A 19573-nucleotide genomic window follows, 5' to 3' on the forward strand; every position below is an offset into this window, starting at 1 on the left:
CATGAAGTTCCAGAGGAAACATTTTTGTAAGAAAACCTGTCGTTTTCGGTAAAATCACTCGTTGTACTTTGGCGCCTAAAGTTTTAAGTTCATTGCCATGAACTTATTTAATCAAGTTTTGTATCAAAATAAACAGTTCCCTTTGTGAGATTAAACAGGCGGCCTGTGGACAAAATATTTATTTCACATCACCAAGACTGCGACAAACAGTGGATAATAATTGTTACATGGCCCTTATATAAACTTATATCATCAAGGTACAGTTTTATATGAAAATTTAAGACTAAAAATGACCAGATTCACAAGACACTTGAAAGTGCCTTGGAAAAGGCAAACAGAAGAGCGTGCTCAAGTATATCAATCGACAAAGGAGTGCTAAAAGCCGCTGTTAGACCGGTCTTCATTTACATTTGTATCGCCCTTTGAGTCATCTATGAAGTTCGTCAGCCTGCTCAGTCGAGTTGGTCCGCAGATTTAAACAGGCCCGCTTTTCTGCTTCGTCGAACATCTCGCCTGCCTTTCTTTTGGAGATCCTTGGTAGAAAGAGGGGGGGAAGAGCTGGATGGATCCTGTGAGGCCTGTCGCGCAAGAAGCTCCTTAAAGACAGAGTCCATCTGGCGACACACACTCTGTTTGAATAAAACAACAACAAATGATGAGAGAGAGGTGAAAGGGATAAAGTAAGCTTTGTTTGGCCTACACCCCTTTTGTAATGTAAAATTATTTCCCCCTCACTATACTCAAACTAGACTCTATGCAAGCACTGCCCTAGTAGAAAACAAACCTTATCTAAATGCACAATATCTTCATTGGATGAGCTTTCACGTAACCTGAGAGAGAAAAAAAGTATAAGTCAAAACTAAAATGCCTGTTTTGACCCACTGACAGCTTTATAACTTACTCTCTCTGCACAAAGCCAGGTGAATGGACACGTCTTGGTTTGCTCTGGGGCCCCACAGGGATTTGAAGCATGACTTTGCCACTTGAGACAATGCTTCCCCCTGCTGGCGTCGTCGCCCATTTGCTTTGCTCGGCTGAGGCGAAGGCGCAGCTGTTGGCTCTGGGGCGCTCTGCCTTTTTTTGAGTTGGCAATGCATTGTGGTCAGCTGAAAGAACCACTTCTGAATCTGAGTTGCAACAAGAAAAACACTTTATTTGACAACACAGCAACTAAAATTAGCGGAAACTCACCGTCTGAAGTGCATGCATCTACAGCTTCCCCCTCCTCTTCAATAACAGGTTCACTGAAATGACAAAAGTACAGCCCTTGTTTTTATAGTAAATATTTGGGATTAGCTTCTGGGTGTGTGTGATGAATGAGATTAGTTCTCTTTCAAAGTGTGTCTATAATTGGCAGCAAAATGTGAGAGTTTCCAATTTTGTGCGTTAGCCATAATGTTGTGAATTGAGATACTGCTTGAATTAATTTATGTGATAAATGATAGTAACTTGGACTCTAGGCTGCACAAACACTCGCAAGATTTGAATCAGCATTGCAAGATCACAATCAGGTCTCAATAAGCATAACCAAGTTTTTAATTAATACTATAATCTTTGGAAACAAAATGGCCCAACTACCTCTAACATCAATGTGATTTTTGCACTAGATGAAGCAGCTAAAATTCTTCTCTTAAAATGTGCAGTGGTAACCTGGGGGTGGCGCGCGATTAGGTCGAGCCACCAATAATAAATACAAAAAATAAACAAAAATAATAAGAAGTTAGTTAAGGCGGCAGCCCACACCCTGGTCTTATATATTACGGTTCCCATAAATGATAAGATACTGGACACTAAACAATTTGGTTAACCATTCTTACCACCCATCCTCCTCGGTCATGCATTTCTCATAAACCGGTCCTTGGACTTGGCTCTGACTGGGGAAGATTTGTTCATGCAGGATGATGATGCTCTTGACCAGGTCATTGATCTGAGGCTGCAGCGTGACCATGTCGTCCTCAGTAGCTCCACGCAGAAGGCTTGGGCCAAAACACACTGCCAGATTGTACGGCTGCATCATGTTCTCGTCACTGTACTGAGACACACTAGCCAAACAAATACAAATGAATAACAAGGGTACTCCACATGCTGACTGACATGTCTGACAATTATGAAAATGCCTATATGATTGAGCTTGTGTTATTAATGTGACACTTACTGATGAAGGAATGCAAAAAGATATCTCATGACAATAATGATGGGCTCTGGATAAGACTCAACAACTGTTTTAAGTTGAGCTGCTCTTTCTGCCTCATTCTTTATTTCTAAGAGAAAATAATACATAGTATTATTAAAATGATGCTGACAGTTTTGCACCGCTCCAGTTCAAAACCTCATCACACTCACGTGCATACTCCAGTAGCTGTCCTGTGCTCTCAATGGAAAACAGTGGGTTAGTCAGACCTCGAAAGTACAGCTTTAGGACTCCAGCCACTGAGTCCAGGTTGTGCTTTTGCTCGGCCAGGGGGTCCTCACCTAAAGGGGAAGCCCACAACACACTACCCAACATTATTAATGCTCCACAGCAACTGTGCAACTAGTACAGACCGTTACATCCTACCTTGCTCAAATGCATCTCGCAGTACGTTCACTTCCATTTGTGATCCTGGAACCCGAAATATCCCTTCATGGTGAAGACCTAAAGCACAGAGATATCTGTGATCAATTAAATTATATGCTTAAAAAAAAATACTATTCATCTCAACATACCATTCAGATTAATAAAGCGAATACAGCTTTCCACAATTATTGGTATCTGCTGCCCTGAGGCCTGGACGCAAACGCACTTTTTTACAACAAAAAGAAAAAAAACATGCAAAATAAACTCTTTTCTTAAAAATACCTTAATGAAGGACAGCATGTCTGTATTAAAAAGCTTTTGGTTGTGCAACAGATTTGCACTAGAAGGATTTCTCCTCACACGTGTGGATTTGGTGGCGAGTCTGGAATAGAGAAAGAAACGATAACAGATTTCGCATAAAGCATTTGTAAAAACATGTCATCTCCTTTTACTTTGGCTGATGTCCATTTGTGACTTCAGCTGAAAAGGAAAAAAAAAGTGTTTTTGTATATCGTTATTTTGATACATAATATTGCATATAGTAAAGATTTATTTGAATGTGAGATATGAGAATTGTGAGAAATACAGAGGTTATACCTTTTTCCAAAGCGACTTTAAGCAAGTCATGTTTAGCTTGTAGTTTAGAAACAAGGGAACTGTTCACAAGGAAGTCTTTTACTCTCTGAAACAAACCAAATGTGGCAGACGTGAATTTCTTCATTGTGAGATCAATAAAAGAATGATCTTAATACAAAGCAGGGTAAAAATCCACATTTTATAGCAAGTAACTGTAAACTCACAGTGAAGTAGACAGACTCGAGCTCCTGCAAGTTCGCTTTCCGGCGAGCCACACTGGGCCGGACGATCACTGTGTCCGAGCTGATCTCCTGAGAGCCTGTACTGAGCTCTAGATCATCCTCACACATACAGTCCACGAGGGACGACTGGGCTGCAGACATGCTTTTACTGGCCTGGAAAACGACGTCACATAGATTGTTAGCTTCACTGTTGAGTGGACTGGATTGCTTTGTTGTTTAATGAGAATGTCAGATAAGATGGGGGAAGGCCGTGTGTGTCATGAGGATTATACCTCCTCTGTGTCGTCCGTCAGTGCTCTCAGCCTGGTCTGGATTTGTTTGAACCTAGTGTCGAGTTCACAGATCACCTCACTCTCTGCACTCACCTCTGTAACCTGGGCACAAATATCTGTATAAACAATGGCATTAAATGACACTGGTATGACAGGACCAAAGCTCACACCAGGTCTCCCTCATGGGGCTGGTAGTTGAAGCGCAGGGGCATGGAGAAGGCATTCGAGTGGTCCTGGAGAAGGGTGTCCCGGTCCTGGCTCTGATCCAGGGCAGACGCTGCTCCCTCAAGCTGCTGAAGAGCTGCCGTGAGGTTCTCTTGGGCCCTCCACCGATTGGACAGATAGGCCTGCATCACCCGGCTAAGAGTGAGATGGTACCCTGTGTCTGCACACTGAGGAACAACAAGCGGGGATTTCACATGATTCACACATAAAACATTTGTGAACTGTAGTATTATTATTTGTTTTTATGCATTATGTTTTTTCTTTATGTATTCATCAGGGAAATGACACGACATATATGTAACAAAGACTAGAGATAGCCACAAACTAATGTTCATCTGTAGTCCCTGGACAGAGGCAGAGTGACAGCAGGCTTATATGGTGCACAATGACCATTCTTAGTTAGAATCAACACAGAAAGTAAAATCCAGATAAAATACCCCACAGGCAGCTACAAGAAGCACCGGCAGCAGGATCGCCGCATAAACACAGTCTAAATACAATCTTTACAGTAACTTCATTCAATTTATATCTGTATATGTAAATTTCAGTTCAGATACCATCAATGCGCTTATCTTTGGAAACTATAACAGTAACTCTTGTGTTAAATATAGATATTCAAGGCCACAAATTTTTTTAAAAAGTGAATCGCAAAGTAATTTCATCCGCCGTTGGAGCGACTTCCCCTTTTGGTCAGGGTTAAGATCTGCGTAATAAAAAAAGGAGGTCGTAAAAGCTTAGCAGTAAAGAGAAAGTGGATCATTTAAGTGATAAAAGGAAAAAGCTACCTGTGAAACGCTTCTGTGCAGTAATCGATTTTAAGTAATAAGAAATTGCATAGGGTTAGTGAGCTGCTGCGACTCTGCGCTCCGACATAGATTAATAGGTAAATCTATGCACGATTCAGTAGCAACAGGCTGCAATGCGATACACTCACGTCTATAAGAGTGGAGATGTCCCGGAGATAATACTTATTCATGGAGGCGTTGGCTGCAGAGAGGTTCAGGAGGTAGTCGTTTCTGGCCTTACTGCACTTCAGGTAGATGTCATTCACTTTACTTTGTCTCTGTAATGGCAAGACATGACGACAACCACCCAAAAAAAAAAGCACACTTTTACTGGAGGAACAACTTAGTACTTTTTCTATCAGACGTTCCAGTTTCTTGGCAACAGTTTTTTGCTTCTCTTCCTGTTTCTCTGCCTCCTTCAGCTTCCCCTCTGCGCTCACATAGTCGGAGTGGTACTGGTAGTATGTCCGCCAGGCCTGCACATACAGTACACAACAATGAGCACGTTTGTCTGGAGGAAATGTAAAATAGCTCATCAGATGGTTTGGTTAGCACTTACGGTCTGCATCTCAGTGGTGACTTTGAGCAGGCTGTCCTGTAAATGTGTGCAAATATCCCGACTCTGAAAGGCAGACAAAACATTGAGAAATATGAATACGCATGGTTTATCACTTTATCAACTGCCATGTCTTAAACAATATGACCAAGAAACAGAATGGTCATTCACAATTATTTTAAAAAGACTTCTAAATTAAAACCAACAGCACAGAGGCCTAGGAGTATATTGTGCAACATTATGCATATTGTTACCTTTTTGGCGAGACGCTGAGTGTATTCTAGGCAATGGGTGAGAGGCTGAATAATGAAAGTGCTGCAGGCCTCACTCAGAAGGCTGTGGTCCCTGCTTTCTTGACGAGTTTGAGACAGTAGAGCAACCCAGGTTTTGCTCACTGAATGGTTACTCGGATCCTTTCTGCAGAACAATTAAACCATTTGTACTATTTTCCACACAATATATATATCACGGTATGAGTGTGTGTGTGGCAGACTTTACCGTTTGATTCTTGACGTAAACTTTTCTGCAAGTTTGTCCAGAGAGCGGGCATATTCGCTTTCGATCTCACCCCTTCTCCTCAGATAATCATTGAGATCCTGGAGTTGCTGGCTCTTCTGTTCAAGCTGCAGGTCTAACACTTTGAGCTGGTCTACAAGCTGGCATCGCACCTCTGAGATAAACACACACCGTCATAAACAGTAAAGACGCCTTATTGTGAAACCAGTGCTAGAGCGCCAGGAAGGAATTTAAAGGTGTGACTTTTCTGTTCGTTGAAAGTAGCATGAGGCATGATAATACATGTGAACCGTTACCTTTAATTTGTGTGTCATAGTCCACTATTCCGACCTTGTCCTTTCTGAGTTTCACATGGGAAGTCATTGTTGTCCCAACTGGGTGGAATTCTGTAAAGTGACATTTCTCAAATTCATATTCAGGCAATATTAGTGAATGCAGACAGTTATTCTGCTATTACACAGAATCTTGTGCTTAGATTTAAACTCCAAATTAGTTTATATGTTGAACTTGCCCCACAACAGAACCAATGTCCTCTCACCTCAAAAAGAATAAAAAGCACTCATTCATCTTACTGTAACACATCCCGTGAAACTCGCCCCTCGTTGTTGTTGTGCTCTTGCTAGACAACTAGCAAACCAGTTGGCAAGTGCCACTGCCCTGTGCACTGGCTATTCTGACGGTCTTGCATGACAACCCAAAATAGATCTAGTAACATCTCGACTAAAAATAGGTGCAGTCAAAGTCAAAAGTGAACCACATACAACCATGGCATACGTTTGTTGTAACGCTTCAAGTAGTTTGACTTGCAGGGTGATTGTCAAAGCTTAGACGACACATGCTTCAAAGATACAGACAATGGCCTTGCCATTTTAAAGCCCCACTGTGTATAATTCCACCCAGCAAATAGAATTAAATTCAAGCAGTTATTAAATGACATGGGTTTTCATTGATAAAAAAAAAACATGCATATAACTATGAGCATTCACTTCTAAGTTTCAAAACATAACTTTATTGGAAGCAGGACATCACTTTGCCAGAAGCAGGACGTCTTCAGGGAAATGTTACTGCTTTGCTTTTTACTTCAGGTAAAGTACAGTCAAACGGTCTAAATACATTATGACCAAATGGTTTATTTGTTTTAATTAACAATGCCAAAAATAGCATTGGCTGAGTGTCAAGTTGATCATTAGGAGCCTTATAGCCTAAATATTTTTTTTATCAGTGCTTTCATGACCAAACATCATAAGACCTGGAATGTTCTGCAGTGTGGCTTTAAATATCTATTTCAAATTGAGCTAGAGTGATTTATACAGCAGTTAAACTCAACGGTCTGTTGGATATAAAGTTGTTGTTTAAGGAAAGTCAAAAACGATGTCTCTGGTGCTGTTCAGAGCAGGATCACGCTTAAGGGGTGAGAAAAAACAAAAAGAAACCTGAGGCTCACAGGGGTTGAAATTTGCAGCTTCAATAGAATGTGTAAAAGTTAGCTCTATGCATATCATTATGCACATTTGACAGCTGTGTATTGAAAAAAGGAAGAATGGGTCTTTGACCCTTTGTACAGTCACATTCTCTCTTTTCTCCTTTACTTCTCCTTTTCAGAGGCCAAACATCACACATCAGCCGACATTTTCTTTCCCTTTTGCAAATGCATTATTAATAAATATTTCCAGAAAACAGGGCGGCTGTTTTTCCAACTGAAGTCACCCCTTACCATTACAGCAACTCCCATTCTTCTTCTATGTGATCAGACATGAATCACATCCATAGAACAAAGTCACCATTTGTTAAAAAATAACTTCTACAAATTGTCGTTAAGGGTGGTGCATACAAAAAGTTGAGCTTAGACTCTGACAAGTCTCAACAACACATAGATCTACCAGAGTTTTGCAACACGTTTGGCCAGAGGGCACAGAGAGCAGTCATGTGTCATAAGTGCAATATCAAGCTTAACAATCGGTTTACTGTCATTTACAAACACAACACTTTTTTGATGCAGATTTTTTTTTTAAAGTTTGTAATTTACCTTATAGTGAGCAGTGTGGACTCGTGGCTCCTCGAGGGCAAGAGACAACTATGAAATGCTGGTTATTAGCACAGAAAGCGCTCAACTGTTTCACCTCCCCCTCAGTTAGGACACGGATGGATGTGGGTGGAGTGCCGCTCATCACAGTCTTGAGTCTTTCACACTGTTGCTGCTCTCTCTCTCGCTTTCACCACACTCTCACACTTTGTAAGACAGTGCCATGCTATTGCACAAGAATGACAGAAGAAATGCGCCAGTTAAAACTTTTACCTCCCTCAGTTTAGTGCCGCCTCTTCCCCTGTGCAGTTGCAATCAGAGACCAGCTGTTCTTACTGATTAGTCCCTCCTTTCTGGCTACATTGTGACATCAGCCACCACATCAAACCTGTCAAAGCACACAATCAGCAGCAAGATAGAGAGAGCAAACATTGGAAAAGAATACAATGCAAAATGACTTAAGTGTGGCTCATCTGAATACCTTCTTTGCATCTATGAGAATGAGTGTGACTGCTGACATTTTGAAAGTGCGAAATTGTGTGTGAGGGGTGTAAGAAACTTGCGATTTGCAATAAAGGTTTTGACATTCTAAAAGGTCAGTAATTAATTGGCTCTAAAACATGCCTTTTCAGGGTTTGACATCATAAAACAACGAAGAATTAATCTGCCCTATAAACCGAAGTTTGCTGTAACTATTTAAGTTTGAAGTCCAGGTCACACTTTAGCAGTACTTCCGATTTCCAATTCCAGTTTAATCTCACTGAATGTTGAAATCTCCAGTAAAAATCAATTAGGACTTTATCCTCTTAACCCCCACCTGAACCGAGCACATTTTCTCCATTTCAGCTTTACCCAAATGTAAAAGTATCTTGGAAAAAAAGTAGCGACAAAAACAAGATGTGAACAAGGATGAAACCGCAACAAAAATGTAACAAAAATGAGACAAAATAGAGGAAAAAAATGACAAAAACCATAAAAAATAACAAAAAAAACAAAAACAAAAAAAAAAAGATAAAAAAGCAACAACAAAAAAAAACAAAAAATGTCAAAAATACGACGAAAAAGTGACAAGAAAAAATCTTAGATCCGTTTTGTAGATCTTAGCTTCAAATCAGGCATTACTCTGGCCTATAGACTAAGCTTTAAGATTTTGGTAAAGCTAAACTGGAGAAAAAAAAACAATCTAAACAGATTATTTCCTTGCTACTGCATTGACATAACTTTGAGGGGTTTTTTTTATGCGTGTTCATCACATTTTGTGGCTTTGTCACTTTTTTCAAGAAGCCTTTAGATTTGGGTAATGCCAAACTGGAGAAAATACGCTCGGTCAAGGCGGGGTTAGGTTACGATAGCCTTCTGTCTCCACCAGGGGTCACCAAAATCAACACTTATACTATGTAGACGTTATTGCAATTGTTTTCATTTCAATTACATAACACGTGTTTTTAAATATTACTATATCAGTTCATCAGTACTCAGTGGGACTGCACAGTAACACAACAAACATAAGCAATGTTCTTGTATTTCAAAGATTTATTTGTATTTTGTATGTTAAATAGGGGACCTGATTGATTCAAAACAGTTCATTTTCAATATTGAAAGTGTCTATGAACTTTAGGCCACTTTTATGATATACCAATAAAAAGGCCTTAAGGGAACACATGGTCCACTGCTTATTATCTATCACTCTGTCAAGAGAATAAGCAGTGTAAATGTTACTGCCAGCAAACCTCTATTAAGCCAAAGGGTTAGCTGTCCCAGATAAAAATAAGGAGAGGAGATGGAATAAAAATGCTTAGGTCTGCATCATTGCGAATCAGATGAAGAATCTTTGACGTCTGTGCTTTCTGTGGCCTCGCTGACTTCACTCAGCTCTTTACTCTCTCCACCGCTGTCTCGCTCGCTCTCCCGCTCTTGGTCCCCGGAGCCTGATGGGATTTGGCCGGACAGCACCTCCTGTCCCGACACCCGCACACCGTTCTTTCTCAGCTGCTAAAAACAATGCCAATGTCACAATTCTGAAATTAAAAACTTTTACAATACACACGTAATAGTTTATTATACCACTGCAATAGCATTTAGTATATTTTATAGTATTAGCAGAGTAGTGGTAGAAGATTCATACCTCATCAGCCATGTGTGCCAGGTCTCTCTTCATTGCATAAGCATCCTCCCCATCAGCATAGTACTTAGGTTCTACTTCACTGATCCTGTAATATCAATACACATATTTGAACACATGCAATTCCAGTGTTTTAGACATGTAAGGGTAAAGCTTTACGCTATCAGTCACACTTACTGGAATTTGAGTGTGTTTGAATACAAATGCAAGGCTGCCCGATTGCTGAAATGACAGAAAAAAAAAACAATTATAAAATACACATTCTTTCACTTAGAAAGATATGCAGTGTCTAAAGCAACTTTGATGTACCTTTTACGAACATGAAGAGAAACATATTTAGCATTAAAGTTTTCAATCATGGCCCGGCTGGCCTGATCCATTAGTTTTTGAGCCAAGCCCAGTCGTCTGTGAGAGCGCTTCACTGCCTAAAAGGTCGCCCATAGTTAAATAATGATCAGTTATTGTAAAGGGAAGAATATGGCTTTGAGGTATATTTTAGTTAGAGACTCACCAGAGATGTGATGTGCCCATGGGGAACATCATCCGGGTCCTCTTCCCTGCAAAACATGAATAAGACAGTTAAAACTCCAATACAAAGCTGAGGTTTAAATACGACCAGAATAACCAAACTTACATCTTAGCGAGTACATATCCCACAATTTTCCCATTTTCATCTTCTGCAATGTATGACAGCTAAAACGGGTTCGAGAACATGTCAGAAACATTGTTATCATAATTCAATCACGGGACAGAAAAGCACGAATGAGCACTCACCTGAGGCCAGGACAGTCCGTGATAGAAATAATATTTCATCTGGTAGTTTTCAGGAAGACACAGCAGGTTGCAGTGCTGCATATTCATAAGGTCTTCTGGCTGCGATTGCAAACACAAAACACCAAACAATACTGTCAAACAATTGCAAACATGCCCAAAAGATACTGTGATGCCGGGTGAGCTAACAAGTAGCTTAGCAGTAGCTCAGACAGGAACAGCATGGCTTATTCAAGATTCATCTGTACTTACCCGCGCGTTTCTGATATTCATTTTGATTTCTTGTTTATTAGACTTATAGAAAGACTTAATTGAATCACAGCTGTTTAAACTGTCAGTTCATTGTGAAGACAACTATGATGTTTTAAGAGGATACTCGTTAGCTCTGCGCTGCTCGCTGGCTAAAGAGGAAGAGACACGAACGAACGTTTCATAATAATGGAGGTTGTTTCCGGTATGCGTTAAAAACGACTTTCAAAATAAAACAACATTTACGCCATAGATAATTTATGCATAAGGTTGGCCCTATATTAGGGCTGGGACAAAATATCGGATCGGACTTAGACTATATCGCAATACTTTCAATACTTGGAGGCATTTTCATCACATACTCCTTGTTTTCCTGTAACAGTTACACAGCACTTTGTTACATTTTGTGTTAATGCTCTTTTCAATCTAAACACTTCAGTAAATGTCAAATGACATTCGGTTTATAAACTTTGAACACGTGGCTTTTTACACATTTTAAGGTAAACATGTCACTTATAATTGCTTGCTGTATTGCAATACATATTGTATTGCCCCCTGGGTATCATGATACTAAAGTGGATCATCCCAGCCCGAGCCTACCCTATTTTAGATCAATGGCCCTGACGCATATGGAACAGTACATGCGCACTAACAGATAAACCAGCTGCTGTAGCCACAAACAGCTATCATAATAATTAAAGCAAATAGCATATTCTTCAAGAAGAACTTTCTAGTAGAGAAAAGAGACAATCTTTAATGTAAACAAAATATGAACCAGTATTTTAGGCAATAGCCTATATAAATAATATACAGTAGCATGATTTTTTGTGTGTGGCCCAAATAGGGGAAGAACTATTTAAAACCTGCCAAAACTGACTAAATGATTCATGAAGGATTTAAAAAAAAAACTAAAAACGTTTACATTACTGCTAACACCTTAAGTTAGGCAGTTAGTATAAGTGTTGTTGTTGTATTTTTGTATTTTGGTGGATGCACGTGTACATCTTACCAGACTTTTTCACTGAGCAAAAGAAGAAACTATGTTCTGTTTTATGGCAAAATCACAAGCACATGGTCTTCTTCTCAGTGATCAAGGCTATGATAACAAACACAGCAACACAACTAACAGCATCGCTGAAAATGACCAGCTTAAATACCTCTCTATTATTAGGCAAAAACACACCCATGATGACACTTTACACCTTACACCTTTGTGCCACGGTGCTGTGCTTTTCTGCAGGAAAAACTCCCGCCCAATGAACTGCGTCATGCAAATGCAGCAGGTGTCTCTGGGGAGGGACACGAGGCAACTGAGTGTTTAGAAAAACACTCTTCCTGTTGCTATTACCTACTTCATTGGCTCTTTCACTTATGTCGTGATATACTTGTATAAGAATATACAAACGTGGTTCCATGGCAGATTCAGATCGCCTTCACCTTCGGGGCGCTAAAAGTGACCGTGCCGGTGTGCGGAGGAGCCGATGAGCGGAGCCGATGAGCGCGTCTTCACAGATGGAGACCGACCTGCGTCTGGAGTCCACGCTGTGGATCCGGAGCAAACGACACCGGGCAGTGTTGACAGGCTGGCACTTCAACTGGACCGAGGTGGACAAGAAGAACCGCAACAAAAAAACAAGTGAGAAGTTTATTTAATTTGGCAAAGGTGTAGTTTCCCCTAGAATCTATCAGGATTCCAAATGGATCCTACAATTTGGAAACAATTCTATCCCATGGAAGAAGCAGGTGAGCCCAGTGTATCAATGTAACTTCAGTAACACACAATTAATTTCCAGTCCGTTTGAAATAGACCTAATACTTAAAAGCAATGACATCACTAGGCTAGTCTTTTCTATCGTCAGTTTTTTTTCCCTCCTAGGCAATTAAGTGTTTGCTGAAACGTGAAGAACAAGTCAAACTGCACGAGCACGAAAGACACCCTCAAACAATGTTTACTGACAACAATGAGCTGGAGCAATCACAGTTAAAAAAAGATTACGTGTGAAGTGCTTCATGGCTGGTTCCTGTTCTCTCCTCACAGTAGCCTATTTTAATTCATTAGAGATGCAGTGAACTATTTTGTGCCTGATTTCAGTGTAAAACAAATAGGCTGTGTTCTTGTCAAGGTTCAAACATAATAACAACATAAAAATACAATTGCATATAGTATTTGGTGAAAGTACCAAACTGAGAATAAATGAATAAATAAGACTTTCGTACAAACAATTCCTCACATTAAACCTACGCCTCACTCAAATTACTCATTTATTACTGTTTTAATTGAAACGATGCAAGTAACATTTTTGTGTTTTGTAGTCAGGGTGCCTGTGTCAGAAGTGTTGGGAGTGGAGCAAGGCCGAGTGCAGATCCTGCCCCACAAGTCGGTCGAGGACACGGACAAAGACTTCACAGGTGGGGGCTCCTTCTGCAGGTGAAACTCGGAAAATTTGAATATCGCTAAAAAGTGCATTCATTTCTGTAATTCAACTCAAACTGTGAAACTAATACAAGATGTAGACTCATTGCATGGAAAGTGAGATATGTATAGCCTTTGTTTGTAATAATTTTGAATATTATGGCTCAGCTTGTAAAAACCCCAAATTAAAGATCTCATAAAATTAGAATATTTTAAAAATGGACTGAAAGCCATAATCATCAAAATGATAACAAATAAAATTGGTCACTTTGCATGTAATGAGTCTATCATATATTAGTTTCACATTTTAAGTTGAATTACAGAGCTAAATGAACTTTTGAACAATATTTTATTTTTCTAAGTTTCACCTTAGTGTGTTACAAACCCCAAAATGCACCCCATTTCATAAACCTCAAGTTTTAAAGCGCGCAATGTTAAGGGCTGCTGCTTTATTATTGGATGAGACTTTTCATTATTTATCCCCAGTGCACTCTGCACCACTGGTTTATGTTTACTCAGTGTGGTTCTTTTTACATAATGCCGCTGTGGTTTACTTTGTCTCTTGTAGTTTTTTATATCAAGCGCTGCAGTCGTGCGAGCTCCTCTGGTGTGCTGTGGAGACTCGGCCAGACCCAGTTCACATGTCCAAGTCGAGTCTTGAGAGACCAGTGGACAAAACAACTGCGTACTGCTCAAAAAACACACAGTAAGTAAGGGAACAGATCTTTATAAGTACTTTATTATGTTGAGATAATCCAAAAACATTGTCCTCTACCTTTGATTTTAGTAATCTATAGTCTTTGTCACTGACATCCCTGTAGGTCCATTGCGTCCTAACCGATTGTTGGTGTTTATCAACCCATTCGGTGGCAAGAAGAAAGGACAGCAAATCTTTCATACCCTTGTTGCACCATTGTTTGAGCTTGCTGGCATAAGCTCACATGTAATAGGTAGGTTTCCTTTCCACTGCTCTGTCTATGCAATGTTCTGATGTTGTATGTAAAAAAAAAAAAAAAAAAAAATTAAGAAAAGTACATGTTTATTTTCTAGTGACCAACCGGGCGAACCAGGCCAGAGACTACCTGCTTAAAAAGGACCTGACCGGTTTTGATGGGTGAGAGCTGTCAGAGCAATGTTGCACAACCAAAAAACAAGCACATGCCTGTCTTAAGAATTGTGCTAAATTAAAAAAAAGTAAAAAACAATAGATGAGATGATCAAAAAATGTCCGCACGACTTAAAGTAGCTCCCAAACTGTATTTTACTTCCGCCGAGTAGTGACGTTTCATGCGGTCTGTCAGAGCGACGTCAACTCTGTGGTTTAGAAAGTCTTATTATTGCTAAGCACATGGTAGGCCCTTTTCATTATAGAGCCTCTTGTGTTCTCGACAGTGTGGTGTGTGTGGGTGGAGACGGCATGTTCAGCGAAATACTCCATGGTTTGATTGGGCGCACGCAGCAGGAGGCGGGCCTTTGTGAGAACGACCCCACCGTGACTCTGCATCCCTGCCCACTTCATATTGGCATCATCCCTGCAGGTACTGAATATCACTGTCATTACACATACTCCATGGTTAAAGGGATGTTTCAGGATTTTTGACATAGGGCCTCATTTCCTAGTTATCCAGAGTGTTGCTGATTTCTGGAGATATATATTTTTTAAATTCATGCAGTCCTTCTATTTGAAGAGTTTAGTGGTGCTAGGCTAGTGCTAGGCTAGCGCATGTCTATGGTAACTAGTAGCCTGCATTAAAAACAATCTGACCCAACCACAGTGCGCCTGAGGCAAATCACTTATAACACCAGACTACCGATATAAATGTCTGTGTTGACTGAATCATTTTTGAAATATAGCCATTTCACATTGAAAAGAAATTATATCTGAGCAGCATCAACTTCCTGGTTGTAGCGCATGTCTTTGGTAACTAGTAGCCTGCATTAAAAACCTCTTCAAAATCATCAGGTCGTCCTCCAAATGTTGCCATATCTGATTTGTAGAAAGCTCCTTTGTGAATTCCACGTGTAGTAATGCCGGCCGCAGGTAAACAAACTACTGTAGATCCGGTAACCTAGCAGATCACTCCGCCGCTGCTCACCTTACAACCAGGAAGCTGGTGCTGCTCAAATATAAGTTATTTTAAATGGGTAGTCTGGTGTTATAAGTGATTTGCCTCAGGTGCACTGTGCTTGGGTCTGACTGTTTTTAATATAGGCTACTAGTTACCGTAGACATGCGCTAGCCTAGCACCACTAAACTATTCAAACATAAGGACTGCATGAATAAAAAAAAAAAATACATTTATATATCTCCAGAAATCACAACACTCTGGATAGCTAGGAAATGAGGCTCTATGTCAAAAATCCCGAAATATCCCTTTAACAAGTGTGAACTAATTTCTAACATTCTGTGCATGTGCAGGCTCCACGGACTGTGTATGTTACGCAACAGTGGGAGTGATAGACCCGGTTACCTCAGCTTTACATATTATTATAGGTAGAAATAAAAGAACACCACTGTAAATTAGAAGCCATGAATTTGTATTGAATACCAATCACATTATCCTTGATCAGGAGACTCCCAGCCTTTAGATGTGTCATCGGTCCATCATCCGTCCACTCCGGTGCACTACTCTGTCTCTTTGGTGGGCTATGGGTTTTATGGAGACGTCTTGGCTGAGAGTGAGAAGCACCGCTGGATGGGGCCCCTCAGATATGACTACTCAGGTCAAGACCTAAATGAGCCACATATTGTAGATGATCAAATGCATCACCAAGTCAAAGTGTAAAAAAACCCAAACATTGCTTCTTTTACAGGTGCTATGGTGTATTTGAGCAACAGGAGCTATGCTGGCATAGTTCAGTACCTACCAGCCGACCCACTGCTCTCCAGCCCCAGAGACAAAACACGATGCCTCTCAGGGTAAGTCACAGAACCGACAAATCTGCAGTCCAGTCTTTGTTGTCTAGAACAATAAAATTAATAAAAAGAATTGTACTTCAAACAACTTCAATTATACCCATGGGGCAATTAAAAAAACGACAGTCAAGAAGCTACCAAAGAATATGAATGTGTGTTTTTATAAATGTTTGTGACACTGCTGTTGATCTTATGTAATATGATATTGTAAGAATCTTTGTTTCCCAGGGATGAAAATAGTTTTGGGCAGTTTGGTATTGTATAAGTAGCAGTAAATGGGTCAAGGTGAGTGTCGATGCTGTAACCCTAGTGCCTACAGCAGTAGCTCAGGTGTTGGTTGAACCTTAAGGACCAGTACCAAAGGAACTTGATCTGATGTAAGGTGAGCAGCGTGCTCTGTCGGCCTGAATACCTCAGTCCATGTCTTTGTCTGAGGCAGAAGCTCTCTGCTCTTAGGGGAAACATTTTCAAACTTTTTGAAAAAACCTTTGAAACTCAATAAATGTGTAGTGTTTGTTTGCTGAGTTCACACAATTGATCTGCAGTTTGTGTCATCCAGTTGTATTTTGCTTGATCAGATGCAGCATTTGCTCCAGGAGCTCAGAGAAACTGTTCCCCGTCTCGGCTGATTCTGCTTCACTGTGCAGCTCCCAATTCAACCAGTTCAGCAGTGACTCTGAAGGTAACACTGCACACAGCGGACATTAGGGTAAAGAGCAAACAATTTGAGAATCCTGTTAATCGTTTTAGGAGAGTGGTTGAGTGTCAAAGGCAGATTCAGGTGTGTCTCTCTCACCTGTATGTCCAGCTCCTGCCCCAAAAGTCCTCTGGGCCTGTCCCCTTCTGCTCACCTAGCTGATGGGACGGGAGACCTCATTTTGGTGTGGGACACTCACCCACTGAATTTTCTAAAATTCCTGTACAGACATACCAACTCAGCAGACCAGGTAAGAACATTCCTCCTATAGATTCAAGATTATAGCAGTAGTTTTTCCCAGTTTATAGCCCCCTGTCTCCGCAGTTTGACCTGCCTTTTGTGGAAGTCCACCGTGTCAAGGCCTTCCAGTTCTTCCTCTCCTCTGAAGACGATGAGAGATACCAGGAGGTGGCCGGTCCCAGCGCAGATGCAGAGAAAGGTAACAAGGCCAGCAGTATAGAGACAGTGAGCACCAGTGGCTCTCAGCAGCATCTTGTGGAGAGTGACCAGGAGAAGAAGAAGAAGAGTCCTGCTTCGCTCCTCTGTGGACTGTGCTGCAGGAAAACCCCTGCGGTTTCTGTGTGGAACTGCGATGGAGAGATCCTACCCTACACCGAGATTCACTGCAGGTCAGTCCAGGAGAGTCTCGCACTATTCAAGGTACATCCAGGCACAAAGAGGCCATGCATGTACAGGGTCAGTCTAGTGATGGGCTCAATTATCCGATGCACCGACATAAAAAGTAGCACCTCAGCCGAGCTGTTTCACTGTGTGTCTCATTTTAAGAAAAGTCACATGGCCGACACTTTTCCGTGATAATTTGTATCATTTAGTGTCACATGCAACGAACAAAGGCGGCAGTTCATTTTGTCTTGTGGATTTATCTTAATTATGCTCCGTTAAAAAAGAATCTTTATTTTTATATTTTTTGCAGTTATCTCTTTATGAAAGAGGATTTTATTCTCAGCTGTTTAGCTCATTGGTGACCATTTGTTCACATTTCTGAATGAGAATAAATTAGCCAGTGTTTACTTCATTTTTTAGGCTCACTGTGTGATACTGTGTGATACAATCATGGAAGTGTGGCACACAACTCGAGGTGTCATCTGACCATCTTTACTTTCGTCTGTAGTTTAGTTTGGAGTGTTCATCCTCTGATCCATAGGTTGATGCTTCTGTCCTGTCAGTGCTTATTGTTAAAATGTTTTTGGGCAAAACATCCATGTTGCCTTCTACAGGTACTCGTCATATACTTAGAATGTCATGAAAAAGTGCATTTACTTCTGTAATTCAACTTAAAGTGTGAAACTAGTATATGATATAGACTCATTACATGCAAAGTGACATAATGTCAAGCCTTTGTTTGATATCATTTTGATAATGATGGCTTACAATATTCTAGTTTTCTGAGATTTTTGATTTGGTGTTTTTACAAGCTGTGAGCCATAATGATCACAAATAAAGGCTATAAATCTTACTTTGCATGTAGTGAGTCTATATTAGTTTCACAGTTTAAGTTGAATAACAGAAGTCAATGCACGTTTTCATGATATTCTAATTATATGACGAGTATCTGTATGTCTGTGTAGCGTTTTGAGCTGGAAATGACCCATTTTATGAAATAGTTAAATGTATCTGTATTGTATCACCTGCAAATGACCTTATTCCTAATCCTACCCATCCATGTTACTCCCTATTAAAGTCACACTGAGTAACATTATAACTGATAAAAAGAATAACATGATCTACACAAGTCTACAGTGAGTGAGCACGCCACTTCTCAGACCATAACTTTGCTAAGAGCCAAAGGTTTATATACTGAATTACATCCTTCTCTATGCACTGTGTGTAGCATGTTTATTTCTGTTTTGAGCTTTGCAAGTTTAGCTTAACAGTTTTGGTTGCTTACTTTCTAAAATAAATAAACTCAAATGAAGGGGTACTCATAATTTAGCAAAGCTCACAGGGAACATGGAACTAAAAGACTTATATTTTAACTTTTTCTCTTTCAGAGTTCATGGTCAGTTGGTCCGACTATACGCTCGTGGCATAGAGGACAACACAGCCATTAAAGGCAAAGAAGAGACATCTGAGAGGAGATACATCCTGGACTAGAGGCTGGTGTCAGAACTAGTCCACCATGCACACACACTTGTGCCCACCCCCGTTAAGCAACAATGTATTTATTTTTGGTATTATTTTTATAGTGCTGAATTTCAAAATTATGAACTTTATTTATGCTGCAAGCATCAAGTAAAACAAACATACAAGTCAGTCTCTTTGTTTGTTATTCATCTATGCAATTTTCATCTATAAACAGCAGTAACACGTCTACTTGCAATCAACTTGTGTCATATGTTTTAAATGCAACAGTTTCCCATAATGTACTGTAACTCCACATTGTGTCACATTTCCATCACAATGACTTCTCGGCAGCACACACATAAAAGGGGTGCACCCGTCCCACAGGAGTTCAACATGTGTTCCTTTTGCTGGGTTTCCCGGAGTCCTCCAGATATTGGCAGGGACAGTATTTGTACTGTCCTATACTCCTGGTCAGACTATGTGCCTGGCAATAAAACAACAATAAAAATAGCATTATCAAGACAATAAAGATTTCAAATGGCTCATGACAATGAGGGAACATAATCA

At 40.3% G+C, this 19573-nt stretch overlaps 3 protein-coding genes across 5 annotated transcripts; 1 reads left to right on the forward strand and 2 right to left on the reverse strand.

Moving 5' to 3' along the window:
* Positions 1-306: 306 nt before the first annotated feature.
* Positions 307-8289, reverse strand: LOC306965033 (SLIT-ROBO Rho GTPase-activating protein 3-like). 2 transcript variants are annotated; one of them, XM_079559247.1, is made up of 23 exons: positions 8026-8289; positions 7756-7785; positions 6026-6115; positions 5712-5883; positions 5468-5630; positions 5217-5279; positions 5008-5133; positions 4807-4935; positions 3818-4039; positions 3648-3749; positions 3358-3528; positions 3155-3239; positions 3010-3037; positions 2840-2939; positions 2707-2767; positions 2558-2635; positions 2344-2472; positions 2156-2261; positions 1818-2042; positions 1192-1244; positions 902-1127; positions 785-830; positions 307-629 (listed from the first exon to the last, which is right to left on the reverse strand). In XM_079559247.1, the coding sequence occupies exons 3-23, from the start codon at positions 6090-6092 to the stop codon at positions 453-455; spliced, it is 2529 nt and encodes an 842-aa protein (XP_079415373.1). In that variant the 5' UTR covers positions 6093-6115; positions 7756-7785; positions 8026-8289; the 3' UTR covers positions 307-452. The 2 variants fall into 2 exon arrangements, with proteins under 2 accessions (XP_079415373.1, XP_079415372.1); XM_079559246.1 differs by lacking the exon at positions 8026-8289 and having other exon boundaries at positions 7756-8008.
* Positions 8290-9281: 992 nt separating this feature from the next.
* Positions 9282-11069, reverse strand: naa10 (N-alpha-acetyltransferase 10, NatA catalytic subuni). 2 transcript variants are annotated; one of them, XM_079559121.1, is made up of 8 exons: positions 10898-11069; positions 10649-10747; positions 10509-10567; positions 10386-10431; positions 10184-10299; positions 10052-10096; positions 9878-9962; positions 9282-9741 (listed from the first exon to the last, which is right to left on the reverse strand). In XM_079559121.1, exons 1-8 carry the CDS (start codon positions 10916-10918, stop codon positions 9559-9561), a joined length of 654 nt encoding a protein of 217 aa, XP_079415247.1. In that variant the 5' UTR covers positions 10919-11069; the 3' UTR covers positions 9282-9558. The 2 variants fall into 2 exon arrangements, with proteins under 2 accessions (XP_079415247.1, XP_079415246.1); XM_079559120.1 differs by having other exon boundaries at positions 9283-9744; positions 10898-11068.
* A 1083-nt stretch (positions 11070-12152) lies between these two features.
* On the forward strand, positions 12153-19141 carry LOC306965046 (ceramide kinase). The gene is made up of 13 exons (XM_079559267.1): positions 12153-12530; positions 13208-13303; positions 13876-14013; positions 14129-14257; positions 14358-14421; positions 14700-14845; positions 15727-15801; positions 15879-16031; positions 16122-16227; positions 16803-16906; positions 16975-17171; positions 17246-17550; positions 18934-19141. The coding sequence occupies exons 1-13, from the start codon at positions 12389-12391 to the stop codon at positions 19034-19036; spliced, it is 1758 nt and encodes a 585-aa protein (XP_079415393.1). The 5' UTR covers positions 12153-12388; the 3' UTR covers positions 19037-19141.
* The last annotated feature ends 432 nt before the right edge of the window (positions 19142-19573 follow it).

This window comes from Gobius niger (assembly GCF_951799975.1).
Source record: "Gobius niger genome assembly, chromosome: 6".
NCBI classification, from domain to species: Eukaryota; Metazoa; Chordata; class Actinopteri; order Gobiiformes; family Gobiidae; genus Gobius; species Gobius niger.

Bases quoted from the DNA above. Each gene is read 5' to 3' on its own strand.
- LOC306965033 (XM_079559247.1), bottom strand. From the start codon at position 6,092: ATGACTTCCCATGTGAAACTCAGAAAGGACAAGGTCGGAATAGTGGAC. The intron at 4,936-5,007 runs GTACTAAGTTGT...TTGCCATTACAG, and splicing joins TGGAACGTCTGATAGAAAAA to AGACAAAGTAAAGTGAATGA. The intron at 3,038-3,154 runs GTATAACCTCTG...TTTCCTTTTCAG, and splicing joins TAAAGTCGCTTTGGAAAAAG to CTGAAGTCACAAATGGACAT.
- LOC306965046 (XM_079559267.1), top strand. From the start codon at position 12,389: ATGAGCGCGTCTTCACAGATGGAGACCGACCTGCGTCTGGAGTCCACG. The intron at 16,228-16,802 runs GTAAGTCACAGA...TTGCTTGATCAG, and splicing joins AAAACACGATGCCTCTCAGG to ATGCAGCATTTGCTCCAGGA. The intron at 17,551-18,933 runs GTCAGTCCAGGA...TTTCTCTTTCAG, and splicing joins TACACCGAGATTCACTGCAG to AGTTCATGGTCAGTTGGTCC.
- naa10 (XM_079559120.1), bottom strand. From the start codon at position 10,918: ATGAATATCAGAAACGCGCGG. The intron at 10,748-10,897 runs GTAAGTACAGAT...TTGCAATCGCAG, and splicing joins TGAATATCAGAAACGCGCGG to CCAGAAGACCTTATGAATAT. The intron at 10,568-10,648 runs GTGAGTGCTCAT...AACCCGTTTTAG, and splicing joins ACGGACTGTCCTGGCCTCAG to CTGTCATACATTGCAGAAGA.